The sequence below is a fragment of the Drosophila eugracilis genome, unplaced genomic scaffold (assembly GCF_018153835.1).
Source record: "Drosophila eugracilis isolate 14026-0451.02 unplaced genomic scaffold, ASM1815383v1 contig_367, whole genome shotgun sequence".
Lineage (NCBI taxonomy): Eukaryota > Metazoa > Arthropoda > Insecta > Diptera > Drosophilidae > Drosophila > Drosophila eugracilis.
The window spans coordinates 3189269-3213788 of NW_024573224.1; the positions used below are offsets into that span (position 1 = coordinate 3189269).

Consider the following 24520-nt stretch of genomic DNA (forward strand, 5'->3'; position numbering starts at 1 on the left):
GCTTAAGCAATGTCTGACAAAACACCTGAGACATTCAATTATATCGCCACGCGCGGCTCCAGAGAGCTGCAAAAGGCTATGGAGCTGGAAAAAGGACAAGAAGGAGGCACAGGATGTGGCTGAAGGCTGAATGAGAAGAGAGGAGAAGAAGGAAGAACCAGAGGCAAAGAGTCCGCGCTTTGTTGGCTTATGGAATTGTCAACCAACTGGGCTTGCAAGTGGAGAAAAATAGTAAAAAATATTTCTATTTTTATATAAATTTATACCAAAAGAAAGGCTGAGAGATGTCTTTTTTAATGCTCTGCAAACAATATTATAAGATTTTTAAAAAAATATAAAAATATACAAATTTGAAGCTTCAATCTAGGAATTTAAAAGTTTACTTACTTAGTTATAGTCCAAAAATTTCCCATAATTTTTAGAGCATTTCCAAGTCGTTTATTTTACTTTTAATTTTCCTCTCCCAACACTAAGCTCGACCAAAAGCATTCTGGGGAGAGAAAGAAAAACAATAATAATTTGCTTGGTGGTTTGCAAAAATTGTTAACTGCAGCAGGAATGGCAGGCGCTTGAGACGGGGATTTCAGTTTAATAAGCGCCAGACGAACCCGACCAGCTGCGTCTTCAGTTTTCAGCCTTTTTTTTAGCCACTGCTGCTGGTAAATGGCTAAAAGGGATGGAAAGGCGCTGCTCAGAGGTTGTCATAATATTTAGCATACTTCAACGAATGGAATGTCAATGAACTGGCAATGAAATTGGACTAGCTAGTCAGCGAGAAACGTGAGAGAATGCGGGAAATTTCATCGACAGCCCAAAAATGTATGCTATGATAAATATGAACCAAAAACCAGAACTCGAACACGCTTTATGGGCTTTTAATCTGTTGTTAAGTTATGTTTTCCGGATGGGATACATTTCAACAACTCCCATAAACTTGCTCAATGACTTGTCAATGTCGAAAGGAAAGTTTCTGAGTGTGGTGCAAGGGGGAATGGGGGGGAATGGGGACATATTAATAGAGCATCTGGGTGTAACTGAGGCAAGTTTATGTTTTGGGGCAGCTTAAAGTCCTGGATGAGGAAACCCTCACATAATTCTCCTTCAACCCAAAGGGTCCGAGCGTGAAGTGTCCCCAAAAAGCTCATTCATACAACATTTAAACAGCAACTCCCACATACACTGGAGGAAGGCACGTCAACCTTTGGCAGTCAGCGTAATCGCTTTCAACCACTTCAACGGCCATTTTGGGTTACGTTACGGTCTCTCTCTCTACCAGTGTGTGTGTGTGAATGGGATCCCCGAACCCTCAAGCACACACACACGCGAATACACAAGGACAAACAAGCAGACATACCTTTATCGCTTCAAAGCACAGAAGCCGTGCTGAAGAGTGGAAGATTTATGGCGGATGTTGGAATTTAATGAAATTGCAAAACGAAAATGTAACAAACTCGACTCCAGAGTGAAAGGGATGCCACTCACACACGCACAAAATGGCGGCAAAGGACAAACAACAGCTGCTGCTAGGATACCCTGAAAACACACTCTCTCCTACACCTTCTACACTGAGGCTACATTTTATAACATTTTCTGAGTTAAGTTATTAATAATTTTAGAAATCATAGAACAAGCTTGGATCTTTGTCGTTATAAAACCTAGGAAAAGCAGGAAAATCTACCTAGAAGTAAGGCTTTTAATCAGCTTTCATCACGCAAAACTTATTTATTTTCTGTGTATTTCCCCCCTGCCATCTCCGCTTCTCCACAAACTTTGTTTTTCCCTTCAGGCATCAACCCCTTTTGCTTGATTTCCCTTCTGTTTTTTTTTTTCTTGTTTAGATTGCTGTTGCTGTGACAGTCGCCAGCTCGTTTCTCTAATTTGAATAGCCATCGCTTTTTGGGGCTGAGTCAGCTTTAAGTTCCAACTGCAAGGGCATAAAGCGTTGCCTTCTAAACCCCTATTTCGCCGCCTGAAAACCCCGCCACCTTCCGCACACACGCAGTGCATTAACACGCACTTGAAAAGTGCAATCTGGCCGCAATTGGAATGAATACCCGGCCGCGAAATGGCGGCGGGTGATAAAACACGTTTTAATATCAGCGGCCGACCTGCACGAAACCATTGACAATGGACCTTGCCCGGGATCAGGACTCTAGCCAGCCAGTATATCCCCACCGAAGCCCGTTGTGTTGTCCTCTCTGCTGCTGCTGCTGCTGCTGCTGTCCTGCCAATGTTGCATATAACGTTTTACAAACTTTCGGTTAACTGGGCGCTAGCAAGGCGCAAGGACGCTGGATGGCGCTGCAGGCGCTGTTAAAATTCAATGAATTGAAATTGTAAAGCGCGTCGCGACGCCACAGGATATAGCCCACACGAACACACACATACAGATAAACAGACAAATCAACAGACGTACATGTGCAGGCGGAGAAATTGGAAATGATAATGAAGGGAAATTAAGTTTCAGAACTAAGAATAGGGAAGTAGGTAATATTGGGTTCTTACAAAAACAATATCTTCTCGTTACTAGATTCCTTCCTAGTTCTAAATTTTTCAAATACCCCCCCACAACTTTTTTTTCGCAGTGCAGTCGTGTGCAGTTCAAAGCCACGGCCATGACTGACTCAATGTCTGTGTCTGGCCGCGTGTCTGCATCTGTGTTTGTGTCTGCAACACCGGTAATTACCGCCACGTGACAATGAAAATTACCAGTAAACACCGCAGGCAGCCACAAGGACCCAGTATCCAATATCGAGATCCTTAAAGCCATCGCTCGGTCTGGCGGCGTAAATATTTAAGGAACGTAACATCATGACCATCAGTATGAGGGCCACATTGGGTGTCAAAAGCCATTGCTTTGGAAGATCTACGACCTGCGCCTAAATGACTCGACTTGGCCAAGTCGAGGACACTTTATGTAAGTCACAGTCACAGGACAAAGACGATGGCAAAAGGGGAGGAGCAATGGGAGATGGCAGCATGTCCAGTGGCAGTGGAGAAAACCGAGAATGTAGCTGCAATTTGTGAGGCAGGGATGCATAATCTGAGATTCGAAAGAAAAGTAAAAAGGAAAAAAGGTGGGGAAATATTACAACTTTTATATGTGAAAGTTTCTTAGTTTTATTCTAGAAAAATCTTGAAAAGTTTCCATTTTTTGCTCTTAAAAATCAAAGGGTAAGGTCTTATGGCAAGCCTAAAAATGAAGTCTTAGTTAGATTTTCCTGTTTCTATATTCTAGTTTTAGTTCCGTATCCCTGATCTGTAGCATTCACTGCAGCTGGTCACCACCATCAGCCACGCCTCTCATGCCATAGCAAGCTGACCAACCATCAGAGAAGCTCGTAAATAAATCAATGAGCAGTTTGGTATTATATCCTGCGACTCAGAGTCACAGCCAGCGCCAAAGAGGAGGAGATTGCCTTTTTTTTTTTCTTCTGGGGCATAAATTTGTGCAACTTGGCCGGGGTACCAACTACTCGGACTTGGACTCAAACAGAAAGCTGGAACGAAAGTCGGGGCCAGGACCAAGGCTCTCGTCACTGCTGACGTATGTTTAGCTTGAGTGGATTTTATTGTGACAGCGTCAGGATTTACTAGAGACAGCAACTGGAACTGGCAGTAGTCAGTAATGAGAAACCCAGGACCAGGCGCCATCGAAACGCCCTTTTTCCCTGTTTGGTCATTGGATTTGGTTTAGTTTATGCACTCGGCTCGAAATTAATTTGCACAATTTCTAGAAGTTTAAGCAGATTTATTAAGTGCATTTAAAAAGTGCTTAAACGAAAGGAAAGGGTCATGGAAATTTGCAAAGGAAAAGCTTGAATATGAATTAAATCCCTTACTAAAGTTATAGACAATATAGTTAAGTTTCTTGTTCCTTAAACTAAGAATATAGTCTTCTACCATGTCAGATTAAATCAACCTTAAAATAAGTTCAGGACAAGAAAATTTATTGAGTGCACTACAGCGTTGCGCATACGACAGGGGTCCCCTGAGGTGGAGGGAAAAAAGTGGGGAAATCAATGCTGAAATATGCAAATTTTTATTTCCGCGACAATTTCAATTTAACGACAACCAAGACGACGACAACGAACCATTTTCTATTAACATTGGCTTGCCTTTCTTTGTCTCTGCTTTCTTTTTTGTCTCTGCTTGGGGAAAATTACTCTCCGCAGAGCCGTTAACACCGCGCGCCCCCTCCCCCATCTTCTTAACCCCCCACGTGCAACGGAAAATGCGCCCCCAAGGGTTGACGCCTGATGGGTGGGAAAATGGTTTTCCGAAAAATAGAAATCCGTAAGCTGTAAGTAAACTTTTCCGGCTGGAGCGAAGCCACGCATTGAGCCATTCAAAGGATCATTATGCGTGAGCCCGCGTTATGGGGCCTCAAAGTGTCGTTGGTGGGTACGGTGGGGCGACGTTGGGTGGGTCTTACGGTGGGTTACGGTGGATGGGGATTGGACCAGGGGGTCAGATTGACGAAGGTGAGGCTCAGGGGGATTTCAACTCACTCATTCCAATTTGTATTAGCAGGCGGCTTAAAAGGTACTTTACGGACAAGTTAACAGCAAATGCGGGAAGTTCGAAAGTTAGTCAAGATTAGTAACTTTAATAAGAAACTAAAATAAGGTATTCCTTTGCATTTTAAATCAATTTCTTCACTAAGAAAGCGAATATCTGAGGGTTTCCTCTTACAACTTTATCCAATTTAAAAGCTCTCACAAATTGTCAACTGCTCAGAGCGTGTTTCCATTTCGAGTTGTCGGATTAATTGCTACCACTAAATATAGAAGGCATTAGTAGAATTGAATTATTTATTATTTATTGACAGTTTCCTTGAGATATATTCTGCTATATACAAGTCCTGCCCAACTAGTTCTGAGCTTAAGCTGCTCAGCGTATGCACAAGCCAGTAATATCCCCTAACTCCCTCTTTCCCCATCTCTATATAGTTCCACCCATTTTGTAGAGCACAACTCCATACCCAGGACCGTAGTGTAAGATTTATAGCAGGCGGACTAGAGGGAAAAACTCATGGGAAAATAACTTTAGCGGAAAAGTGCCGACAAAATACAAGAAAATGCTTAACCAACAGAACGCGAAAAGCAGAAGGCCTTTCAGCCCGGGCAGGACCACTTACAAGGATGCGAGTCCTGCCTGGGAGCCAACCAAGTGGCTCCCTACGGATTCGTTGCCTTCGAGCCAGAAACTTCATGAATTTAATTACCGAATTTTTTCGCTGTAATTACGAAATTCTTTTGGCCGAAAGTGGAATTTTCATTTCATTTTCATTAAAATATTTCTGCTTGTAAGTGTTTACAAAATATGTCTGCTAGGCGTCTCCCCCACTCACCACCCCCTTTTTTCTTTGTTTCCTAAACCAGCTAAGGATCGAAAAAGGAAACTTAGTTTGGTGTAAACTAAAAGGAGGTTAAGGAAATCAATGGGTTTTGGTAATTATATTGCATTACCACTTAAGTATTAGTACATCCTGAAGTAATTTAAGGTGGCTAAAATTATCTACTGAGGAGTGCGGCCAATGAATTTGGCCCACACTTGGTGGCAATGCAATTATTCAGTTATTGACCCACAAAGCCACAAAATGTCGGCACAGGCATAGAAACGGAATCAAGAGCAGACGGCATAGGCATTGCATTTGTTGTCCCTGCAATGGCATTGTCTTCACCTGTGCATTATTAACCCGACCACGATAAGCTCATAATGAGGCCGAGCTAATTTCTTACGGCTGAGCCGTCTTTGGCCAGCCTGTCCTCAAATGTGCGGCTAAACATTTTCCCCCTGTGAGTGTTTATCGGCAAAAGGAAGCCAAATGCATTTCTCTGTCTTGCAGGAAGAGTCTTAAAGAGCTAATTAATTATGAGTTGTTTTCTACAAATTCATCTTTCAAAATGCGAGCAAAGGATGCTTATAATATTCTTGATTTTAGCTAAGAAACTTAAACTTAGTAATTTACAATTTTTAACATTTAAACATGTTCAATATTTCTTTTTTTTCGTAAATTATTATAAAGCAAGGATTTAATTTTCATGGAAGTTCGAATAATATTTCTCATACTTTTTAATTTAAATCATAATTAACCTATTAAATTAAAAGTCAAAAATTTAAATTTAACGTTTTTCAGTCAAGACTAGCGTTTAGATCCCGAACTAACAGCTGCATCTACCGCCCCCAAGGTGCTGTTTAACCAAAAGGAGAGAAAAAAAATCCACTAGATGGCGTAAATACAACTGGGAACACTTCCCAGTGCTGCCAGACCGCATACGTTGGATATTAGAGTGCCCAGTTAAGTGACTGCCACAATTTGAATTAATTTGGTATTTTGGTCGAATAAGAAAATATTGCATAATTTTAAAAACTTATAAACAAACGAAAAACGAAATAATTCATTAAAATTAAATGAAAGCCAGTCGGGCGTTAATTCGCCAAGTGCGGCACGCCTCCACCCCTGCCACCAATGGAGCTACAACAGCTGCCTTATCAGCGATCTCCACTGAACCAGGTGAAACAAAACAGGCTGCACGTGCCACTTTCCTGGAACGGATTCAACGGGGACCAGGCTTCCAAGACTTTTTTGCAGTCAAACCAGCTTCGAGACTAAAACTAAACGAAGATGAGCAAGTGGACACCAGTGTTCCGTACCTGAATTCCATCGATTTCAATGGAAACGGTAGGAAGGTGCACTTTGAAGTCTATGGCTGTCAGATGAACACTAATGACACTGAGGTGGTGTTTAGTATCCTCCAAGAAAATGGTTATTTGCGATGCCAGGAACCCGATGATGCAGATGTCATCATGTTAGTTACATGTGCAGTGCGCGATGGAGCGGAGCAGAGGATTTGGAACCGATTGAAGCACCTGCGGGCCATGAAAAACAAGCGCAGCTCTCGCAGGCATCCGCTGCAGCTGACCCTACTTGGTTGCATGGCGGAGCGTCTGAAGGAGAAGCTACTGGAGCAGGAACAATGTGTTGATGTGATTGCTGGACCAGACAGTTACAAGGATTTACCCAGACTTCTGGCGGTCTCCCGGCATTATGGCAACTCGGCCATTAATGTGCTACTCTCGCTGGACGAAACCTATGCAGATGTGATGCCTGTGAGACTGAATTCTGAATCCCCAACAGCTTTTGTGTCCATTATGCGGGGATGTGACAATATGTGCACCTATTGCATCGTTCCCTTTACCCGTGGCCGAGAGCGTTCACGACCCCTGGAATCGATTGTGGCTGAGGTCAAGGCTTTAGAGGAACAGGGCGTTAAGGAGGTTACATTGTTGGGTCAGAATGTCAACTCGTACAGAGACAGGAATGCTCAGGAGACAGAGGATTCTTTAAAGGCCACACCAGTTCCCGGTTTCAGCACTGTTTACAAGACAAGAACTGGCGGCACTACCTTTGCAGATTTACTTCGAGCCGTGGCTCAAGCTGTTCCCGAGATGCGGATTCGTTTTACCTCCCCACATCCGAAGGACTTCTCCGACGAAGTTCTAAGGGTCATAAGAGATCATCCAAATGTGTGCAAGCAACTGCATTTACCAGCACAATCAGGCAACACCCAAGTGTTGGAAAGAATGCGGCGTGGTTACAGCAGAGAAGCTTATTTGAAACTTGTGCAGCACATCAGGCAATTCCTACCCAACGTGGGCCTATCCAGCGATTTCATCTGCGGCTTTTGCGGCGAAACGGAGGAGGAATTTCAGGACACAGTGTCTCTCATCCAACAAGTACAGTACAATGTGGCGTATTTATTTGCCTACAGCATGCGGGAAAAGACCACAGCGCATCGTCGGTACAAGGATGATGTTCCATTAAATGTTAAAAATGAGAGACTTCAACGTATGGTGCATGTTTTCCGTGAGGGAGCAACCCAGTTACACCGTAAAATGGAGGGACAGGAACAACTCATTCTTATCGAAGGGAAAAGCAAGAGGTCAGATGCCCATTGGTTTGGTCGCAATGATGCTAATATCAAGGTTATTGTTCCTGCGATGGATTTACCCACTACACGGGATTCTAGAATTAACAGATCATTTGGAGTAGGTGATTTTGTTGCGGTCCGAATTGAGGAATCCAACTCCCAGGTGCTTAAAGGCACACCCCTTGAATTAAGTAGTATAACGAGCTTTCACAGCAGATAGTTTATACAATAAAATGAACTTTAATCGTACCTAGTTTTAGTTGTGTTTTTCCATCACGTTTCCATGGCTGAAGAATCCTTCTCTGCTATCGGATCGCTTCTGCCATGATACTTGGCTATTTGGTTGCGATAGAACTGAAAGATCTCCGCACTGGCCGCCCGGCAAATGCATTCGATGTCGTTGAATTGGGCTATTTTAAAAGATCCCTTTGTCTGAACCAAAAGGAGGTTTCCTTCAACGGAATCAAAGGCGAAGGTAAAGCTGGCACGTTGGTGGAGTGTCTCACTTTGGTCGGGATCCAGGACATACTCTCCCTTCTCGTCGATGATGCAGTGGACGGCAGCAAAACTATATTTTAAGGGCAGACCTCCAATAAGCATAGCTAGGCAGGCGGAATTTACAGCACATGCATCAATCTGAGGGGAATATAACAATTATTATAACGTTTATAGATCACAGATGAATTTGATTTTTACACTGCCACGATCCTCCAGCTCCTGGACCTGGATTGACATCTTGGAACGCGGATGAGCTTCGGCAAGGAGGGCCAGCTCCAGAACATCTCGAATGGCTGACTCGCGAATCCGTTCCTTAACCTGAGGAAGACCAGCTTTTGGTCGGTAATTGCACTCCAGGTAGCTGCCATCTATGCTCAGGTTTTGCGTTTTTACCTCGATCGGACCCAAAACAGCGGCTATAACCACAGTGGCACCTGAAATATAGAAAGCCCTTTAGCCGGTTTGGCCCATTGGCAAATTTCAAGAAATGGCCATACCTTGACTGTACATTACGGATCCATCGCAGCGTGACAAGGGATTGAATTCGCAGTGCATCTGACGCAGCTTATCCTTTTCCACATTAATTTTCCCGGGCAAATTCATTTTATTTTGGTAAATTCAAAGAAAACAACGTGCGCGTTTTATATCGCCTTGTGTTTGTAATATCGATATTAGGAGGTCGTATTTGCTTATGGCTATCAAGCCGACAATAAATCGATAACAACCAAGTTAGCAATCGATTGCCAACCAACTTAGCGCGCCATTTATCATTTTAAATTTTTATGTTTTGTAATAGTTTGGCCAACCTATTATAAAATATGACAAAAATAACAGATATCCATTTAAAATGTTTTAATGTACAATCAATAATCTTTACAAGAATTACAAATAGAAACGCTGTAGATTATCATAAAAGTTCATTATCTGTGATATTTTTTGGCGCTTTCGAATGCGCCACACTGATCCATAGTCTACAAAACGTATATAACAGGGAAGAGAATAAAGTACATTTAATAAAAGTCGTTACTTCATATACAGTGTAACATCAGTGAAGTTGTAAAGTAAAAAATACATTAAAATGCCTGGTTAGTTTTTATAAATAAAAAAAGACATAAAAAGAAGATTTTAAACAAACATTTTTTCCAGGGCCAAATCCATTTATCAAGTTCCAGAAATCATTCTCTCAGAGTGGCACATTATACAAATACTTCGATTTGGCTGCTATTGATAGCAAATACAGTAAGTGGTTTGTTTACAATAAAAGTTCTTTGGTACAATGATATAGTGATGGTAATTAAACTTAAAAAGATATAGAACCAGGTTTGTAAACTATAGAGCACATGTAATACGTGAAGGTCATACACCCATTGGCATAACAACAATGCTTAATTATTCATTAAAAGTGAGGAATCATCATACTATTTAATATTAGGAACTCCAAATTTTTCTGACCTAGTTTAAAGTGATAACAAAAAGATTTAACACTATGTTACGATGTATTCAAGAAAAAGCGTTAGATTTTAAAAATAGTTTTGCAGTTTAAACATATCGTTAATCATTATCTGAAAATATTCATTTTTTATACTAATATTATCGAAATATATAAATAGGGTGGGTTACATAATGACATTTTTACTCCAATTATAAGGCATATTAAAAATGAATAGTATATATATGCAATATATATAATATGCAATTATGCAAACTATTTTATCCAATTATAAAAACAAACAATAACAACCCATTCCATCAAAATTATTAGAGCCTAAAATTAAAAAAATTGTTTATAGTGTGTGCTTAGATGCTTAGGTAGCAGGTTTCTGTCTAAAAATAGATTTCCTCTTATCTAAAATACCACCTACTGACAGAGTACAAAAATTAGATCAGTAATATCAGTATTTTACCTATCATGGAAACCTCCATTCACAAGTTTTTGATAAGGAGCCCCGTGGCACTTCAGTGCTTAGGACACGCTTATCACTTATCAATTAAAAAGGTGACGTCGATTCTTAAGATTTAAAAAAAATTTTTTCGAGTAGTGGAATTTTTAAATAGGACGTCAACTGATTAGGTGATAGGGGTTTCCTCATAGGTGTTGCTTGCACTATGTCTTCTGGTGAAATAAATTTAAATATTATTTATAGATCAATTGCCCTACTCTATCCGAGTGCTTTTGGAGTCGGCGGTGCGCAATTGTGATAACTTTAATGTCTTGGAGAAAGATGTGCACAGCATCTTGAACTGGTCCCCGGCCATCAAGCAAGGATCCAATGATGTGGAAGTGTCATTTAAGCCAGCCAGAGTAATTCTGCATGTAAGTTGAGAGATTTACATAGTCTTTAGAATTTTATTAATTAATTTAATAATTTCTAAATTTGAAATTTTCAGGATTACACTGGTGTCCCTGCCATGGTGGACATTGCTGCCATGCGCGACGCTGTCTTGAAACTGGGTGGTAATCCCGAGAAAGTAAATCCCATCTGTCCATCCGTTATGGTCATAGATCACTCTGTGCCAGTGGAATTTCATCGCTCTGCAGATGCCATGAAGAAGAACTTAGTTGTGGAATTCCAAAGAAACAAGGAGCGTTACACCTTCACAAAGGTATTTATTTAGTTGACCTACTATTGTATTCCCTTAACCCATATATCTTTGTAGTGGGCTTCCAAAGCTTTTAATAACATGTTTTGTGTCCCCCCTGGCTCTGGTATTATCCATCAAATTAATTTGGAGTACCTTGCCCATGTTGTTGTTGAAGAGGATAACAAGGATGGTTCCAAGACCCTGTTTCCGGACAGTGTTGTGGGCACTGATTCCCACACCACGATGATCAACGGACTGGGAATTGTTGGTTGGGGAGTAGGAGGAATTGAAGCAGAAGCCACAATGCTGGGGCAATCCATTCCCATGTTGTTGCCCGAAGTCATCGGCTATAAATTGGAGGGAAAACTCAATCCACTTTGTACCTCCACCGATTTGGTATTGACCATTACCAAAGACCTTCGTCAACTGGGAGTTGTGGGCAAGTTTGTGGAATTCTTTGGCCCTGGAGTGTCGGAGCTCAGTCTTGCCGATAGGGCAACCATCAGTAACATGTGTCCCGAATATGGAGCAACTGTAGGATACTTCCCTGTGGACGAGAACACTTTAAGTTACCTGAAGCTATCTAGTAAGTTTTTATTTCAGTTACATTTTTAATTTCTATAATATCTTCTTTTTAAAGACCGCTCCGATAAGAAGATATCGATCATTCGGGAGTATTTGAAGGCTACTCGACAGTTACGCAATTTCGATAATCAGTCGGAAGATCCGAAGTTCACGCAGGTTTATAAAAATGATTTACAGTTTGTACATTATTTCTAATCTTTTTACTACCCTCTAGGTTGTCTCATTGGACCTTGCCACTGTGGTTTCTTCAGTTTCTGGACCCAAGCGACCACACGATCGCGTTTCCGTTTCAGAAATGGCAGAGGATTTCAAGTCTTGTCTGATCAGTCCAGTAAGTAGTTATTATTGTGACCCATTATTATACATTCATAAACTATTTTCTGTTTTTTCCTCAGATTGGATTCAAGGGCTTTGCTATTACCCCGAAGGCACTAACTGATGTTGGAGAACTGCAATGGGAAGATGGCAAGACCTACAATCTGCATCACGGATCTGTAGTCCTTGCAGCTATTACATCCTGTACAAATACTTCCAATCCCTCTGTAATGTTGGGTGCTGGTCTCTTGGCCAAAAGGGCCGTTGAAAAGGGACTCGATGTGTTGCCCTATATCAAGACGTCTTTGTCGCCTGGATCTGGAGTGGTTACCTATTATCTGCAGGAATCTGGTGTCATTCCCTATCTGGAGAAATTGGGATTCAACATTGTGGGCTATGGCTGCATGACTTGCATCGGCAATTCTGGACCTCTGCACGAGAAAGTGGTGAATGCTATCGAGGATAATAATCTGGTCTGCGCTGGAGTTTTATCTGGAAACCGGAACTTCGAGGGTCGTATCCATCCAAACACCAGAGCAAACTATTTGGCCAGTCCTCTGTTGGTCATTGCTTACGCTATTGCCGGGCGTGTGGACATTGATTTCGAGAAGGAACCTCTTGGCGTGGATGCCAATGGGAAGAATGTGTTCTTGCGCGACATTTGGCCAACCCGATCAGAGATCCAGGAAGCTGAGAACAAATATATCATTCCTGCCATGTACAGGGACACCTACAGTAAGTAATTCTATTTAATCATTTATTTAACTAAAATAACTTTAATTTAACTCAGGCAAGATTGAAGAGGGTACTGAGGAATGGCAGTCGTTGGAGATTCCGGATGGTAAACTCTTCTCCTGGGACCCTGAGTCCACCTATATCAAGTGTCCTCCCTTTTTCGATGGCATGACCCGCGAAATTCCCAAACTGAAAAACATAGAAAACGCTCGCTGTCTTTTGTTGCTGGGTGATTTCACTACTACGGACCACATATCTCCTGCTGGAGCGATAGCAAGGAACTCACCGGCTGCCCGTTACCTCGCTGAGCGCAATGTTAAGCCTAGTGATTTCAATACATACGGCACACGTCGTGGCCATGATGGAGTTTTGTCCAGAGGGGCATTTGGAAATATTCGTTTGGTCAATAAGCTTATCTCCAAGGTTGGACCGCGTACTCTGCACATTCCTAGCCAGGAGGTGCTGGACGTGTACGATGCTGCCCAGAAGTATCGCGAGGAAGGTACTCCATTGGTTTTGGTGGCTGGCAAGGATTACGGCAGTGGCAGCTCCCGCGATTGGGCCGCCAAGGGTCCTTACATGCTGGGCATTAAAGTTATTATTGCGGAGTCTTATGAGCGCATCCATCGTTCCAACTTGGTAGGAATGGGCATTATTCCCCTGCAGTTCCTTCCCGGTCAAAATGCAGAGACTTTGAAACTTAATGGTCTCGAGGTATACAATATTATTCTCCCAGAAAGTGGATTGAAACCGGGCCAGAAAATCCAAGTCAAGGTAAGTAAATGAATTATATTGAAATTTATATATTTTTTTAATTCCAAAACTGTTATAATTATTTTTCAGGCTAATGAAACTGTATTTGAAACTATTCTGCGATTCGATACCGATGTGGACATTGCCTATTACAGGAACGGTGGTATCCTTCACTACATGGTTCGAAAGATGTTGTCTTAACTTTTGTGTTATATTTTCTATACCATTGTAAATAGTAAACAGATTAAATAATTACTTTATATAAGTCTCTGTTAATAAAAATGAATGGAAAAGAAATATCTTATTTTGAAATCAGATTTATTCTATAAAAGAAAAACATGATTTAATATAAAACAAACATATTGAATACTATATATTCTATAATAAGATATGTTTAATGTACTAGTTTCACTTACTAATCACAAGTGCGCTAAAGCAAGATTTTTTTAAATGCCACGTTTGAAGTTCGCGGGCGATAACACTTAACAAATTCGACTGGCGATAATGCTGCCATACCTGCCTATCGATATATGAAGAAACCTAGTCAGTTCCAATCCGTCTCGCTTCTCCAATCCAATCAGTTTCTTGCTTTGCTCGTCCGGAATAAGTTCAGTAAAGTTTCCCAATAAGATGTCAGGTGGGTTCCCAGTTCAAAATACCAGTTCCTTAGACTATATTAAACTGCTTCACCCAAATCCTGTGGCTTATATAACATATTTGTATTATCACAGGTGCCAATCCCTTTGCTCAGTTTGAGAAAACTTTCTCGCAGGCCGGCACAACATACAAGTACTTTGACCTCGCCTCCATCGACAGCAAATATGGTAAGTGGATAAGCCTTAAAAAAGGCTTTAAAAATGGGAGTGTCTGCCGACGTGGTGGTTATAAACATCGTATAAACTAGAGTAAATATGAGTGGCTAAATTGGGAATTAAGTCCCCCGAAAAGCACCTGTTGAAGTTGGAGTTTGACCCCTTAAAAGAAAGAAAAACGAACAGCAAACACCTTAATTTGCAAGTCAGGCGGTGTCAATTGGAAGGTGCTCCCACAGCTTAAATTAGGTATTCTATAGTTTTTTTATAGACAAGCTTGTTTCGCGCCGAAAGCGAAAGTTATCACCACAGAGATTGCCCCATAATGGGGCTCGTCTGCCGGTGATAATGATTCGTGTGCCTCTGAATTGTATTTCCATTTCTTTCCAAATTGTACGTGCCCACATTATCAGCGGCTTAAAACTAAACACATCTGCTGTTTTTGGGTTCGTAGTTCGAAGCTTCCGAAATATCTTCAGACCAAGTGGAATGTTTTCATTGGAGCAGCGCGTGTCCAAAAATCGAGGGTCTGAGGTGAGGGTTTTCTTTGATGGCTACTACCATTCACTATCAGTCTCATCGAGTGCTGGGCAAACGTAATAATTGTACCCAGTGATAACAGGTACCTCCTATCTCGATCACTACAATATAAACTCCGTACGGTGGCTAGTTTTTTTGAATTTAGATTAAAAGGTGTTTTTGAGATTGAAATTAAGAATGAGAAACTTAAAGCAACTGCTTGTTTTATAAGATCTAATATTGCAAAACAAACATGCTAATAGCTAGAACAGAAAATGTAAAAAATGCATTTAGTTTTTTAGGGTAATGCAATCTAACATTAAGTGCTCCTCAAAAATGGCCTAGGATTGGTTAAAATCTTATTTGACGCTAAATCTCATAGACAATATATTTAATCTTATCAAAAAGATACAAAAATGTTGCTTACAATTTTAATTTTTCTTTATCTAGTTTATGATTTATGACGCTTCGTTTAAAAATTCATTTATCCGAAAGCTTTTCAAAGAAAGTATTTAATATCTAGTTTAATCTAATGAAGTATGGATGGTTCTGTGTGAAATAAATCGTGATTTGCTAAAAACGTTTCTTATCTATAACCTTATCTAATGGTTTTTTTTTCAGTAAATGAAAATTTGTAGCATAAGAGAGGTTCTACTGTTGTGATGAAATTCTGTTGAAATTCAAGCTTTAAACTTTTTAATTAACACTTAATATTTTGCACTTCCAGATCAACTGCCCTACTCGATCCGAGTGCTCTTGGAGTCGGCGGTGCGCAACTGCGATAACTTCCATATCCTTGAGAAGGATGTCCAGAGCATCCTTGGATGGTCACCAGCCCTCAAACAGGGTTCCAACGATGTGGAGGTGTCCTTTAAAGCCAGCCCGTGTGATCCTTCAGGTACGTTTTATACTTAAATTAAGTAAATTTAGTAACTAACTTATAAAATTTACTTTCTATTTAAGGATTTCACTGGTGTCCCAGCTGTGGTAGATTTTGCTGCTATGCGCGATGCTGTTCTGGATCTGGGTGGCGATCCCGAGAAAATCAATCCCATCTGCCCCGCCGACTTGGTCATAGATCACTCGGTCCAGGTGGACTTTGCCCGTACTCCTGATGCTCTGACCAAGAACCAGAGTCTGGAGTTTGAGCGCAACAAGGAGCGATTCACCTTCTTAAAGGTATATTTCCTTATGATATCATCTCAAGCGTTGTCTTATTGCTAACACTTTTCTAATTAGTGGGGAGCTAAAGCCTTCAACAACATGCTGATTGTGCCACCCGGCTCTGGAATTGTTCATCAAGTGAATCTCGAGTACTTGGCCCGCGTGGTGTTCGAAAATGATACCACCGATGGCTCGAAGATTCTGTACCCCGACAGTGTTGTGGGCACTGACTCCCACACTACAATGATCAACGGACTGGGAGTTTTGGGTTGGGGAGTTGGTGGTATCGAGGCTGAAGCTGTGATGTTAGGACAATCCATTTCTATGTTGTTGCCTGAGGTTATTGGCTATAAGTTGGAGGGAAAACTGAGTCCACTTGTCACCTCCACTGATTTGGTGTTGACCATCACCAAGCATCTACGTCAATTGGGTGTGGTGGGCAAGTTTGTGGAGTTCTATGGACCTGGAGTGGCGGAACTCAGCATTGCCGATCGGGCAACTATCAGCAACATGTGTCCCGAATACGGAGCCACCGTGGGCTATTTCCCCATCGATGAAAATACTCTCGGTTACATGAAGCAGACGAGTAAGAAAAATATCTTATAAATTCGTAATATCAATATTTTCATTTAATTTCAAATCAATTTCAGATCGTTCTGAGAAGAAGATCGACATCATTCGTCAGTATCTGAAGGCCACACAGCAGTTGCGCAACTATGCTGATGAGGCTCAAGATCCAAAGTTCACTCAGGTTGCTATAATAAATTTCTCATATGAAACTTTTTTTGATATGCATACTTTCTGCAGAGCATCACCTTGGATCTGGCGACAGTAGTTACCTCGGTTTCGGGACCCAAGCGTCCACACGATCGCGTTTCTGTATCTGATATGCCAGAGGATTTCAAGTCGTGCCTTTCCAGCCCAGTAAGTAGTAACTTCCTAGTAAATTAATTTGATTAACTAAGGTATTCTTTCTTACTTCAGGTGGGTTTCAAGGGCTTTGCCATTTCTCCGGAGGCTCAGTCAGCTTCAGGGGAGTTCCAGTGGGATGATGGCAAAACTTACAAACTGCATCACGGATCGGTGGTTATTGCTGCCATCACATCCTGCACAAACACCTCGAATCCCTCGGTGATGCTGGGTGCTGGTCTCTTGGCCAAAAAGGCCGTGGAGAAGGGTCTGAACATTCTGCCCTACATTAAGACTTCACTGTCGCCTGGATCCGGTGTGGTAACATATTACCTGAAGGAGTCTGGAGTCATTCCCTATCTGGAGAAGCTGGGCTTCGATATTGTGGGTTATGGGTGCATGACTTGCATCGGTAACTCCGGTCCCCTGGAGGAAAACGTGGTAAACACAATCGAGAAAAATGGACTCGTCTGCGCTGGAGTTCTTTCTGGAAACAGGAATTTCGAGGGTCGCATCCATCCAAACACCCGGGCCAATTATTTGGCCAGCCCCCTGTTGGTCATTGCTTACGCCATTGCCGGACGTGTGGACATTGATTTTGAGAAGGAACCTCTTGGCGTGGATGCCAATGGAAAGAATGTCTTCTTACAGGATATCTGGCCAACGCGATCAGAGATCCAGGAGGTCGAGAACAAACACGTGATTCCCGCTATGTTCCAGGAGGTGTACAGTGAGTATTACTATTGTTCCCTTCACAATAGTTGGTATAACTAAAAATATCTTCCTGTCCTTAGGCAAGATCGAGCTCGGTTCCGAGGACTGGCAGACTCTGAAAGTGTCCGAGGGCAAGCTGTTCTCGTGGAGCTCTGATTCCACCTACATCAAGCGTCCACCCTTCTTCGAGGGTATGACCCGAGAGCTGCCCAAGTTACAGAGCATCCAAAAGGCACGTTGTCTGCTCTTCCTGGGCGATTCTGTGACCACGGATCACATCTCGCCAGCTGGATCCATTGCTAGGACCTCGCCCGCTGCGCGTTTCCTTTCGGAGAGGAACATCACTCCCCGTGATTTCAACTCCTATGGATCGCGACGTGGAAACGATGCCATCATGTCGCGCGGAACTTTCGCCAATATTCGTTTGGTTAACAAACTGGTCACAAAGACTGGACCACGCACCGTACACATTCCCAGCCAGGAGGAGCTAGACATCTTCGATGCTGCTGAGAGGTACCGTGAGGAGGGTACTCCTCTGGTCCTGGTGGTCGGTAAGGACTACGGCAGCGGAAGCTCTCGGGATTGGGCCGCCAAGGGACCTTTCTTGCTGGGCGTGAAGGCAGTGATCGCAGAGTCCTACGAGCGTATCCATCGTTCTAACCTGGTTGGTATGGGCATCATTCCTCTGCAATTCCTGCCGGGCCAGAGTGCTGAGACTTTGAACTTAACTGGCCGGGAGGTGTACAACATTTCCCTGCCTGAGACCGGTTTGAAGCCGGGTCAGAAGATCCAGGTGGAGGTAAATAACTCGGACCGCTGAATTACTGATATATGTTGTATACTTAACTAACTTTTCTTAAAGGCTGATGGAACTATCTTTGAGACCATTCTGCGCTTCGACACCGAGGTGGATATCACCTACTACAAGAATGGCGGCATTCTCAACTACATGATCCGCAAGATGCTTTCTTAAGCATCCAATTTGATTTTGTTTTTTATTTGTATATTCCAGTTGCATTTCTACACTGTAAAATGTAGTACCCTAAGTTTTTAATTTGTGGTGGTGCTTCCCCAACTTGGTTAGACCAATAAACTAAGCCTTTACTTTTGGTATCCAATTAAATATGGTCTATGAATTTAATGGGAATGTACTAGTACTGTTGGTAGTGAGGTTATATAAAGACTTGTTCAAATTAGAAGATGTACCAATTTTAAAAAGTAGGTAATACTTAAACTTTCAATAAATCCAAGATTTGCCATTTCGTCGTGTTCTTCACTTTGGGTAGGTATGGAGAAATAATGGAGTGGACCGCCTGTTGAATAAATTTCGCTCTCATGAGATAAACAAAGCCCAGTGATGCTTGACATGTGACAAGACTGAGCTGTGTGTATCCCATAAACTGAAACCAGGGGTCGTATTCCTTACAGAATTCATTCAAGGCACTTAAATATTCGGAAGTCTAGGATCAAGGCTGCTTACAAAAGAGCTATCTAAAAGAAACAGCAACTGTGATATGTGAAAAATTCTAAGGTAAAATCACGGCTACTATTTCCTTAGATAACTCGATATAAATTCAGGACGCGTTCAAAGTTCCGAGGCGAAGTTGCACAATGGATTATTATATTATTCTCACTGATATTTCAAGACTGATATTTCGATTTACCAACCGCGACACGTACTACTCCAGAACTAAAACCTGAGAATTGGCCATCCAGCTCTTATAAGCACATAGGTGCAATGGCCGCTGCCAGCGCATCAGATTTCCTGCTCGATGGATCGGCTATTGGTTCTGCCCCGAATTTCCATTGCCAAAATTCGCTGAGCCCTGCAATTGGCTTTCTGTTTTGCTGGCATGCTCGACATTTTTATGCCGAATTACCAAAAAATTGTGAAGCCCGTTTCTTGGTTCTTTGTGCCTGCACTTTGTTCACCTTCTAAAACCCGGCGCACTGAACCCGCCATTGGTTATAGGATCACTTTAAAGGGGGTTACGGTGGTGCTACGGGTGGCTTCCGCAAACGGTTTGACCCACAATTACGCCCTAGGGTCAATGAACAGTAAGTCACGTTGCCAGATTTTAGAGCATGATATTTTGGGTCAGTTAGGGGCTTTAAATTGTATATCACTTCAATGAAACAAGAAAATAAGTTAAGATTAATCTTTCCATTTTGTTAAATGAAACGTTACCTTTTTGTCTAAGATAAAAAATTTAAATAAGTTGAAAAAAATGAAATTAGTTTTCTTAAAAACAGAATCTAAAATTTAAAATCAGAACATAACTGATATGCAGGAGATTACTTCTATATTTATAACAAAGATCATAAAATACTTAGAATCTGTTATACGTATTTTCCGACGAAATTTAAAAAAGCCGCCCTATCGTCATAAAATATCGATGCATCATTCCCTTTTTGTTTTGATCTTTTTAATCGATATTTCAAAACAAACCATTGCTTTCGTTGTTTTGACAGTATCGATTAAACACTGTCTTTTGTTCCAGCGCTAGCGGTCAGAGAGATATTTTATTTGGCAAAAATTCGGTTTATTTATAACGAAATACCGATGATGCTGTAATTTTAAATATCTAAGGCGGTGGTTAAAAAGATCAGGAGTCCGATGAGCACCACTGGCGTCACTTGTCAGCCGTCGAGGAGGTCCTAGGACGCAGGACACAGGCCCTTTTCGGCCGGAACGAAAGAACACTGCTCGATTTTTATAAAATTAAGTCTGATTTAAGCGATCTGGAAATGGAGACTGATTACCAAAACTACGTAGAGTCCCTGTCGGGCGTGTCCTCCGACGAGGACGACTTCTCCACGGTGGACAGCTCCGACGAGTCCTCGGAGGAGCCAACTCCCACGCCTATAGCAGCTCCAAGGACACGGAATCTGGTGCAGATGCTCTACGACAGGGAGGTGGGTATACCCTAAAGATCAAGCTCCACCTAAGTGTAGTAGTCTGGAGAATAATAGTCTCTTTGATCAGAAAAAGCGTTTCGAAACCAATTAATAAGGAGGTCAACATTTCAGTTCAAGGTCTACATTTAATTTTATGGGAATACCGGAAAGATATTGCGATTGATTTTTACTCTAGGGTACAAAGGTACATATAGTATAAGTATAGATTATTAGTTATATGTATAGGTGGAACAACAGGGATTACGAAACCTTGCGCAAGACCATTATGTAGTAAAAAGTAATATTATTTCTTTAGGTCGTTTGAGATCTGTCCTAATAAGGGAAAGCCAGTGAAAGTGAGTCAGTTTGCAGCTATAGTATATTTATCTTAATAACTGACTATTTTAATATGTTAAATTATTAATTATCTGTAAAACTGTCAATTTAATGTTTCCAAAAATGTTTATCTGGGAACATACACTATACTATATATATACTATACTATACTATATATACTAAGATTATTATAATACTCTTATATACATTCTATTCTCCCCTTAGCGCACTGGATTCTTTTCAGGATCCTCTAGGGCTGGACAAAAGCAGCAGCTTCCTTACGACAGAGTGCCAAATAGGTTAAAGCTATACCTCAAAGATGTGCTGGCCAGTAGTTTGATGGAGGGGTAAGATATAAGTATAGATTTCTATAAAAAGAATCCTTGTCTAACTTACACATTTTTATCTTAGGCACATATTCATGGGTCTCACTGCCTGCGGCCAGTACATGCTCAGTCATCGAGTAGTATGTAACGATAGCTCCTCCCTTAACCATTATTCCTTCAACATGGGCTACAAGTACACGTAAGACTCTCCTTCTAAGTTAATTTTATTTTTAGGTAATATATATATAATATTTTTATAACTATACTTTTTCCTTTAGTTTGTACTTTTGGCCATTCCAACCGCACAAGAGGCTGCGCCACTTTTTCTCGCGGCGCCTCTTCGACGATCATATGGTAGACAACGTGAAGACTGTAACTATGACGCAGTGGAAGAACACGCAGCACCAGATTTTAGTTGTTCATGGTGCTCCAACAGAAGAAGGCGAGGATAGTTATATTACTTATGTCAAAGTTCCTAAACTCGGGTGCCTAGAATGCAAAAAACTTAATGACGACGGTCCATGTAGGTGCATAAACTTGTTTAAGTTATCAATGAAATTATTCTTTTCTGCCATTAGATTCCTTTTACAATGCGCACTGCCTGAACTGCCACTTAACGGTGCACACTAAATACTCCTCGACTGAAACTGATCCGAGATTCGAGCCGAAAATCAATCTGCTTTGCCCAGAGCGTATTCTGATCATCTCCAACGGATTTATGCACATGCTGCGTATCGATATGGACACGCCGGCCGTGACCTCAGGCAGCAATTACCTTTCTCAACAGCAAAACCTCGTTCTCCCCAGTCTTCAGGCACAATCGCCATCCTTCTTGCTGCCCAGGAATCTTTTGGCAAGTGAGGAGGATCGTTCCTCAGTTGCCTTCACAGCATCAGGATCGGAAACGGAATCCGTGAACGAACAGAGCGTGGTGGCTCGTATCATAGCCGACTTTAGTGACATTGAAACTGATCATGCCCATCGCTCTAGTCAGCCAAATAACAACCATAACATTAATAATAATGAGGCGTCATCCGGAGGCAACGTCAACTGTTCACCAAAAGCGTACGAAAAGCTTATTTTCACGCCACACTGCACTCCCACTGTGGTTACGGGCTTGAATAGTATGACTCTGCCGGATACCACGCTGCCGGTATCAAAACCACTTGCCAATGAAGCTAGTCCACCAAGAAGGCGCAACCAGCGAATAGTCACCAAGTTCCGCAACGGCATCACTACCATAGATTTGCAGGTAGGTTTTAATTTATGAGTTAAGATGTGTAAAATCTAAATCTATTAACCCATCGGCAGAGTCCGGCCAGTTCTAGTTCGATGACGGATAAATCGAATGCCTATGAATTCTCAGAAGACAACGAGAAATACGAAAAGATCTCCACTTTCCGCAAGCGACGTTTGGCGGAGAAGAAGTATGAGTTCTCAGAAGATAACTCAGAAAATATCATACCCTTCACCAAGGTCCGGATGGCGGGTCGCGCCTTTAATGCTTCGACTGCCAGTTCTTCCGCTCGCAGCTTTCATCGCTTTTCGCCCACGGCGCATTTCTTTCACAATTCCCCTTGTGCCTCGCCATCTTCATCGCCACATCCCTCCCAGCCGGCACAGACGCCTCCGCATCTGGGATTCCGTTCACCACCTTCTAGTTCCATGCTGATGCGTTCGCCAAGTCGCAATGCAAACACGTCTCAGATCTTTAACCAGAAATCGCCGCCATTGTCTCAGGCTACACAACAAATGCTTAGCTACAAGCCGGTAGGACCACTGGGAGCTCTATCTCCACTGCAAGTATCCTTGGCCAAGCGCTTCGAGATAGGTGGCTCTATGTCGCCGAACGCAGGACTTTCCTTCTTGTCACCTCGACGCGATGAGCCAAGGATTGTGGAGATGCCAGTGCAGGGCGGCGTAATGCCAGAGAAACCGGTGTGCACCAAGAAGCTAAGACGGCGCTATGTGGAAGAGGACGATGCAACCTCTGTCATTACTAGCGAAGAGGGTAATTATTTAAAAATATGGAGTAAATATTGTTCCTCATATATATTCTCTTTTCATATCAGACGACTGCATATCACCGGGATATCACACTTCGCTGCCAATGGAGGTGCATGGTTCCTGTTACTCTGAGATGCAGATGATCTCACAGGCTTCATATCAGCGGCTGCGCTGCAGCAGCGTTGTTATTACCCAGCACTCTTTCGATCTGGAGACCTTCACGTACTATGTGATCAGCCTGCTGTGTCAGAAGCACCAAAAGATCTACAACGTGTTCTATGACTGGGCTTACGAGGTTATCAGCGTTTGTCCACTAAGTCAAACGATTGGCTGCATGCTGATGGCTCAGTTCTCGGCGCGGGATCAGCCGCTGGCCATCTGCTCGCACTGCACCGGACGGATGGAATGTGTGTTCCACAACAGGCAATACGAGTGTCGCATTCTATTTACTTGGAATATGGAAAGCGGACAATGGCACGTGCTCGACTATGGCGAACTTAAAGAGGTGCACGAGCAGTTTAGCCCGCTAAAGCGACTTGGTAAGGCTCGCCTCACGTTCGCACAGGCGGCTAGAAAAATGGGTCAAGAAATGGCCAACGGTCTGAGCCAGCACTTGCCCGACTACACTTCTAATCTGCGTGTGCTCAACTCGGACATTCGAAAGTCCAAGATGTACATCAGTGATCTCGACAACATGGTGGAATTCCACTTGAAGCGCACATGCCATGATACTTTGTGAGCAACAATATGCTCTACTACTGCTTGCTAAAGCTAATGATTCCATAATATCAAAAGCTACGAAATTCTAATTGCAGGTAGCCTAAAATTTAAATATTTACTCGATAACAATTTAAAGGTACATCATAAAATATTTTGGAACATGACAGATTTTACAATAGTGGAAACCGTTAAACTGACAAGTTTTATTAGTTCGTAAAACTCGCTAAGGTTGCGTGCATCTAGTTCAGTTCTAAACACAAAAAAACGTGTGCTGTATTTAGTATTTAGTTACCTATACCTTAATTAGTGCAACGAAACGCTTTTTCAAAAGGTTGAAATGCGTCCTTATTTCGACTGAAGTCATTTAAGTAATCTTAAATATAGTTTAAGAAACGGAGCTTGACTCCTACCCTGCTCATACTTACAAAAATATCGTAAATATACCTTTTGATATTCGAAACTTCGATTCAACTATTAGCTCTTAAATTAGTTAGTTACCAACACCTTTTGAACTGCGGTACTTGTGATTTAAGTATCGATTTAGTTAATGTCAACCAATGCTGTTTGAGTGACGTGTGAAAATATACAACTGTAATCAAACTTAGAAACTATATTTCAAGATATTATAATTAAACATTGGAAATATACTTCAAAATATTATTCAGCCAGTTTCAAGTCTTAAAATTAAATGCTGATAAATATAAGACAA

The 24520-nt window shown here is 41.9% G+C and overlaps 5 protein-coding genes across 5 annotated transcripts; 4 read left to right on the top strand and 1 right to left on the bottom strand.

Annotated features, from left to right (window-relative positions):
• The first annotated feature begins 6352 nt into the window (after positions 1–6352).
• LOC108113802 (CDK5RAP1-like protein) lies at positions 6353–8186 on the top strand. The gene has a single exon (XM_017224510.2). It carries the CDS (start codon positions 6418–6420, stop codon positions 8155–8157), a length of 1740 nt encoding a protein of 579 aa, XP_017079999.1. The 5' UTR covers positions 6353–6417; the 3' UTR covers positions 8158–8186.
• LOC108113803 (exosome complex component RRP46) lies at positions 8157–9104 on the bottom strand. Its single transcript, XM_017224511.2, has 3 exons — positions 8933–9104; positions 8634–8869; positions 8157–8573 (listed from the first exon to the last, which is right to left on the bottom strand). Exons 1-3 carry the CDS (start codon positions 9036–9038, stop codon positions 8211–8213), a joined length of 705 nt encoding a protein of 234 aa, XP_017080000.1. The 5' UTR covers positions 9039–9104; the 3' UTR covers positions 8157–8210.
• Positions 9105–9406: 302 nt separating this feature from the next.
• On the top strand, positions 9407–13703 carry LOC108113792 (cytoplasmic aconitate hydratase). Its single transcript, XM_017224501.2, has 10 exons — positions 9407–9520; positions 9582–9674; positions 10580–10749; positions 10824–11039; positions 11094–11604; positions 11659–11759; positions 11818–11934; positions 11999–12653; positions 12709–13427; positions 13497–13703. Exons 1-10 carry the CDS (start codon positions 9514–9516, stop codon positions 13605–13607), a joined length of 2700 nt encoding a protein of 899 aa, XP_017079990.1. The 5' UTR covers positions 9407–9513; the 3' UTR covers positions 13608–13703.
• Positions 13704–13952: 249 nt separating this feature from the next.
• LOC108113779 (cytoplasmic aconitate hydratase-like) lies at positions 13953–18647 on the top strand. The gene is given in 11 exon segments (XM_017224480.2): positions 13953–14043; positions 14138–14230; positions 15465–15603; positions 15605–15635; positions 15701–15916; positions 15977–16487; positions 16552–16652; positions 16709–16825; positions 16886–17540; positions 17605–18323; positions 18387–18647. Coding segments are annotated over 11 exon segments (2700 nt in total). The 5' UTR covers positions 13953–14036; the 3' UTR covers positions 18498–18647.
• Positions 18648–20026: 1379 nt separating this feature from the next.
• On the top strand, positions 20027–24479 carry LOC108113723. The gene is made up of 7 exons (XM_017224406.2): positions 20027–20440; positions 20984–21105; positions 21170–21283; positions 21363–21607; positions 21663–22336; positions 22396–23095; positions 23157–24479. The coding sequence occupies exons 1-7, from the start codon at positions 20273–20275 to the stop codon at positions 23828–23830; spliced, it is 2697 nt and encodes an 898-aa protein (XP_017079895.2). The 5' UTR covers positions 20027–20272; the 3' UTR covers positions 23831–24479.
• The last annotated feature ends 41 nt before the right edge of the window (positions 24480–24520 follow it).

Excerpts from the sequence above, each read along its gene's own strand:
- LOC108113792 (XM_017224501.2), top strand. Across the intron at positions 11,760-11,817 it reads AAGATCCGAAGTTCACGCAG|GTTGTCTCATTGGACCTTGC; the intron begins GTTTATAAAAAT and ends ACTACCCTCTAG. Across the intron at positions 12,654-12,708 it reads CATGTACAGGGACACCTACA|GCAAGATTGAAGAGGGTACT; the intron begins GTAAGTAATTCT and ends AATTTAACTCAG.
- LOC108113723 (XM_017224406.2), top strand. The coding sequence starts at position 20,273 with ATGGAGACTGATTACCAAAACTACGTAGAGTCCCTGTCGGGCGTGTCC. Across the intron at positions 22,337-22,395 it reads TCACTACCATAGATTTGCAG|AGTCCGGCCAGTTCTAGTTC; the intron begins GTAGGTTTTAAT and ends ACCCATCGGCAG. Across the intron at positions 23,096-23,156 it reads TGTCATTACTAGCGAAGAGG|ACGACTGCATATCACCGGGA; the intron begins GTAATTATTTAA and ends TTTTCATATCAG.
- LOC108113802 (XM_017224510.2), top strand. The coding sequence starts at position 6,418 with ATGAAAGCCAGTCGGGCGTTAATTCGCCAAGTGCGGCACGCCTCCACC.
- LOC108113803 (XM_017224511.2), bottom strand. The coding sequence starts at position 9,038 with ATGAATTTGCCCGGGAAAATTAATGTGGAAAAGGATAAGCTGCGTCAG. Across the intron at positions 8,870-8,932 it reads ATCCGTAATGTACAGTCAAG|GTGCCACTGTGGTTATAGCC; the intron begins GTATGGCCATTT and ends TCTATATTTCAG. Across the intron at positions 8,574-8,633 it reads AGCTGGAGGATCGTGGCAGT|ATTGATGCATGTGCTGTAAA; the intron begins GTAAAAATCAAA and ends TATTCCCCTCAG.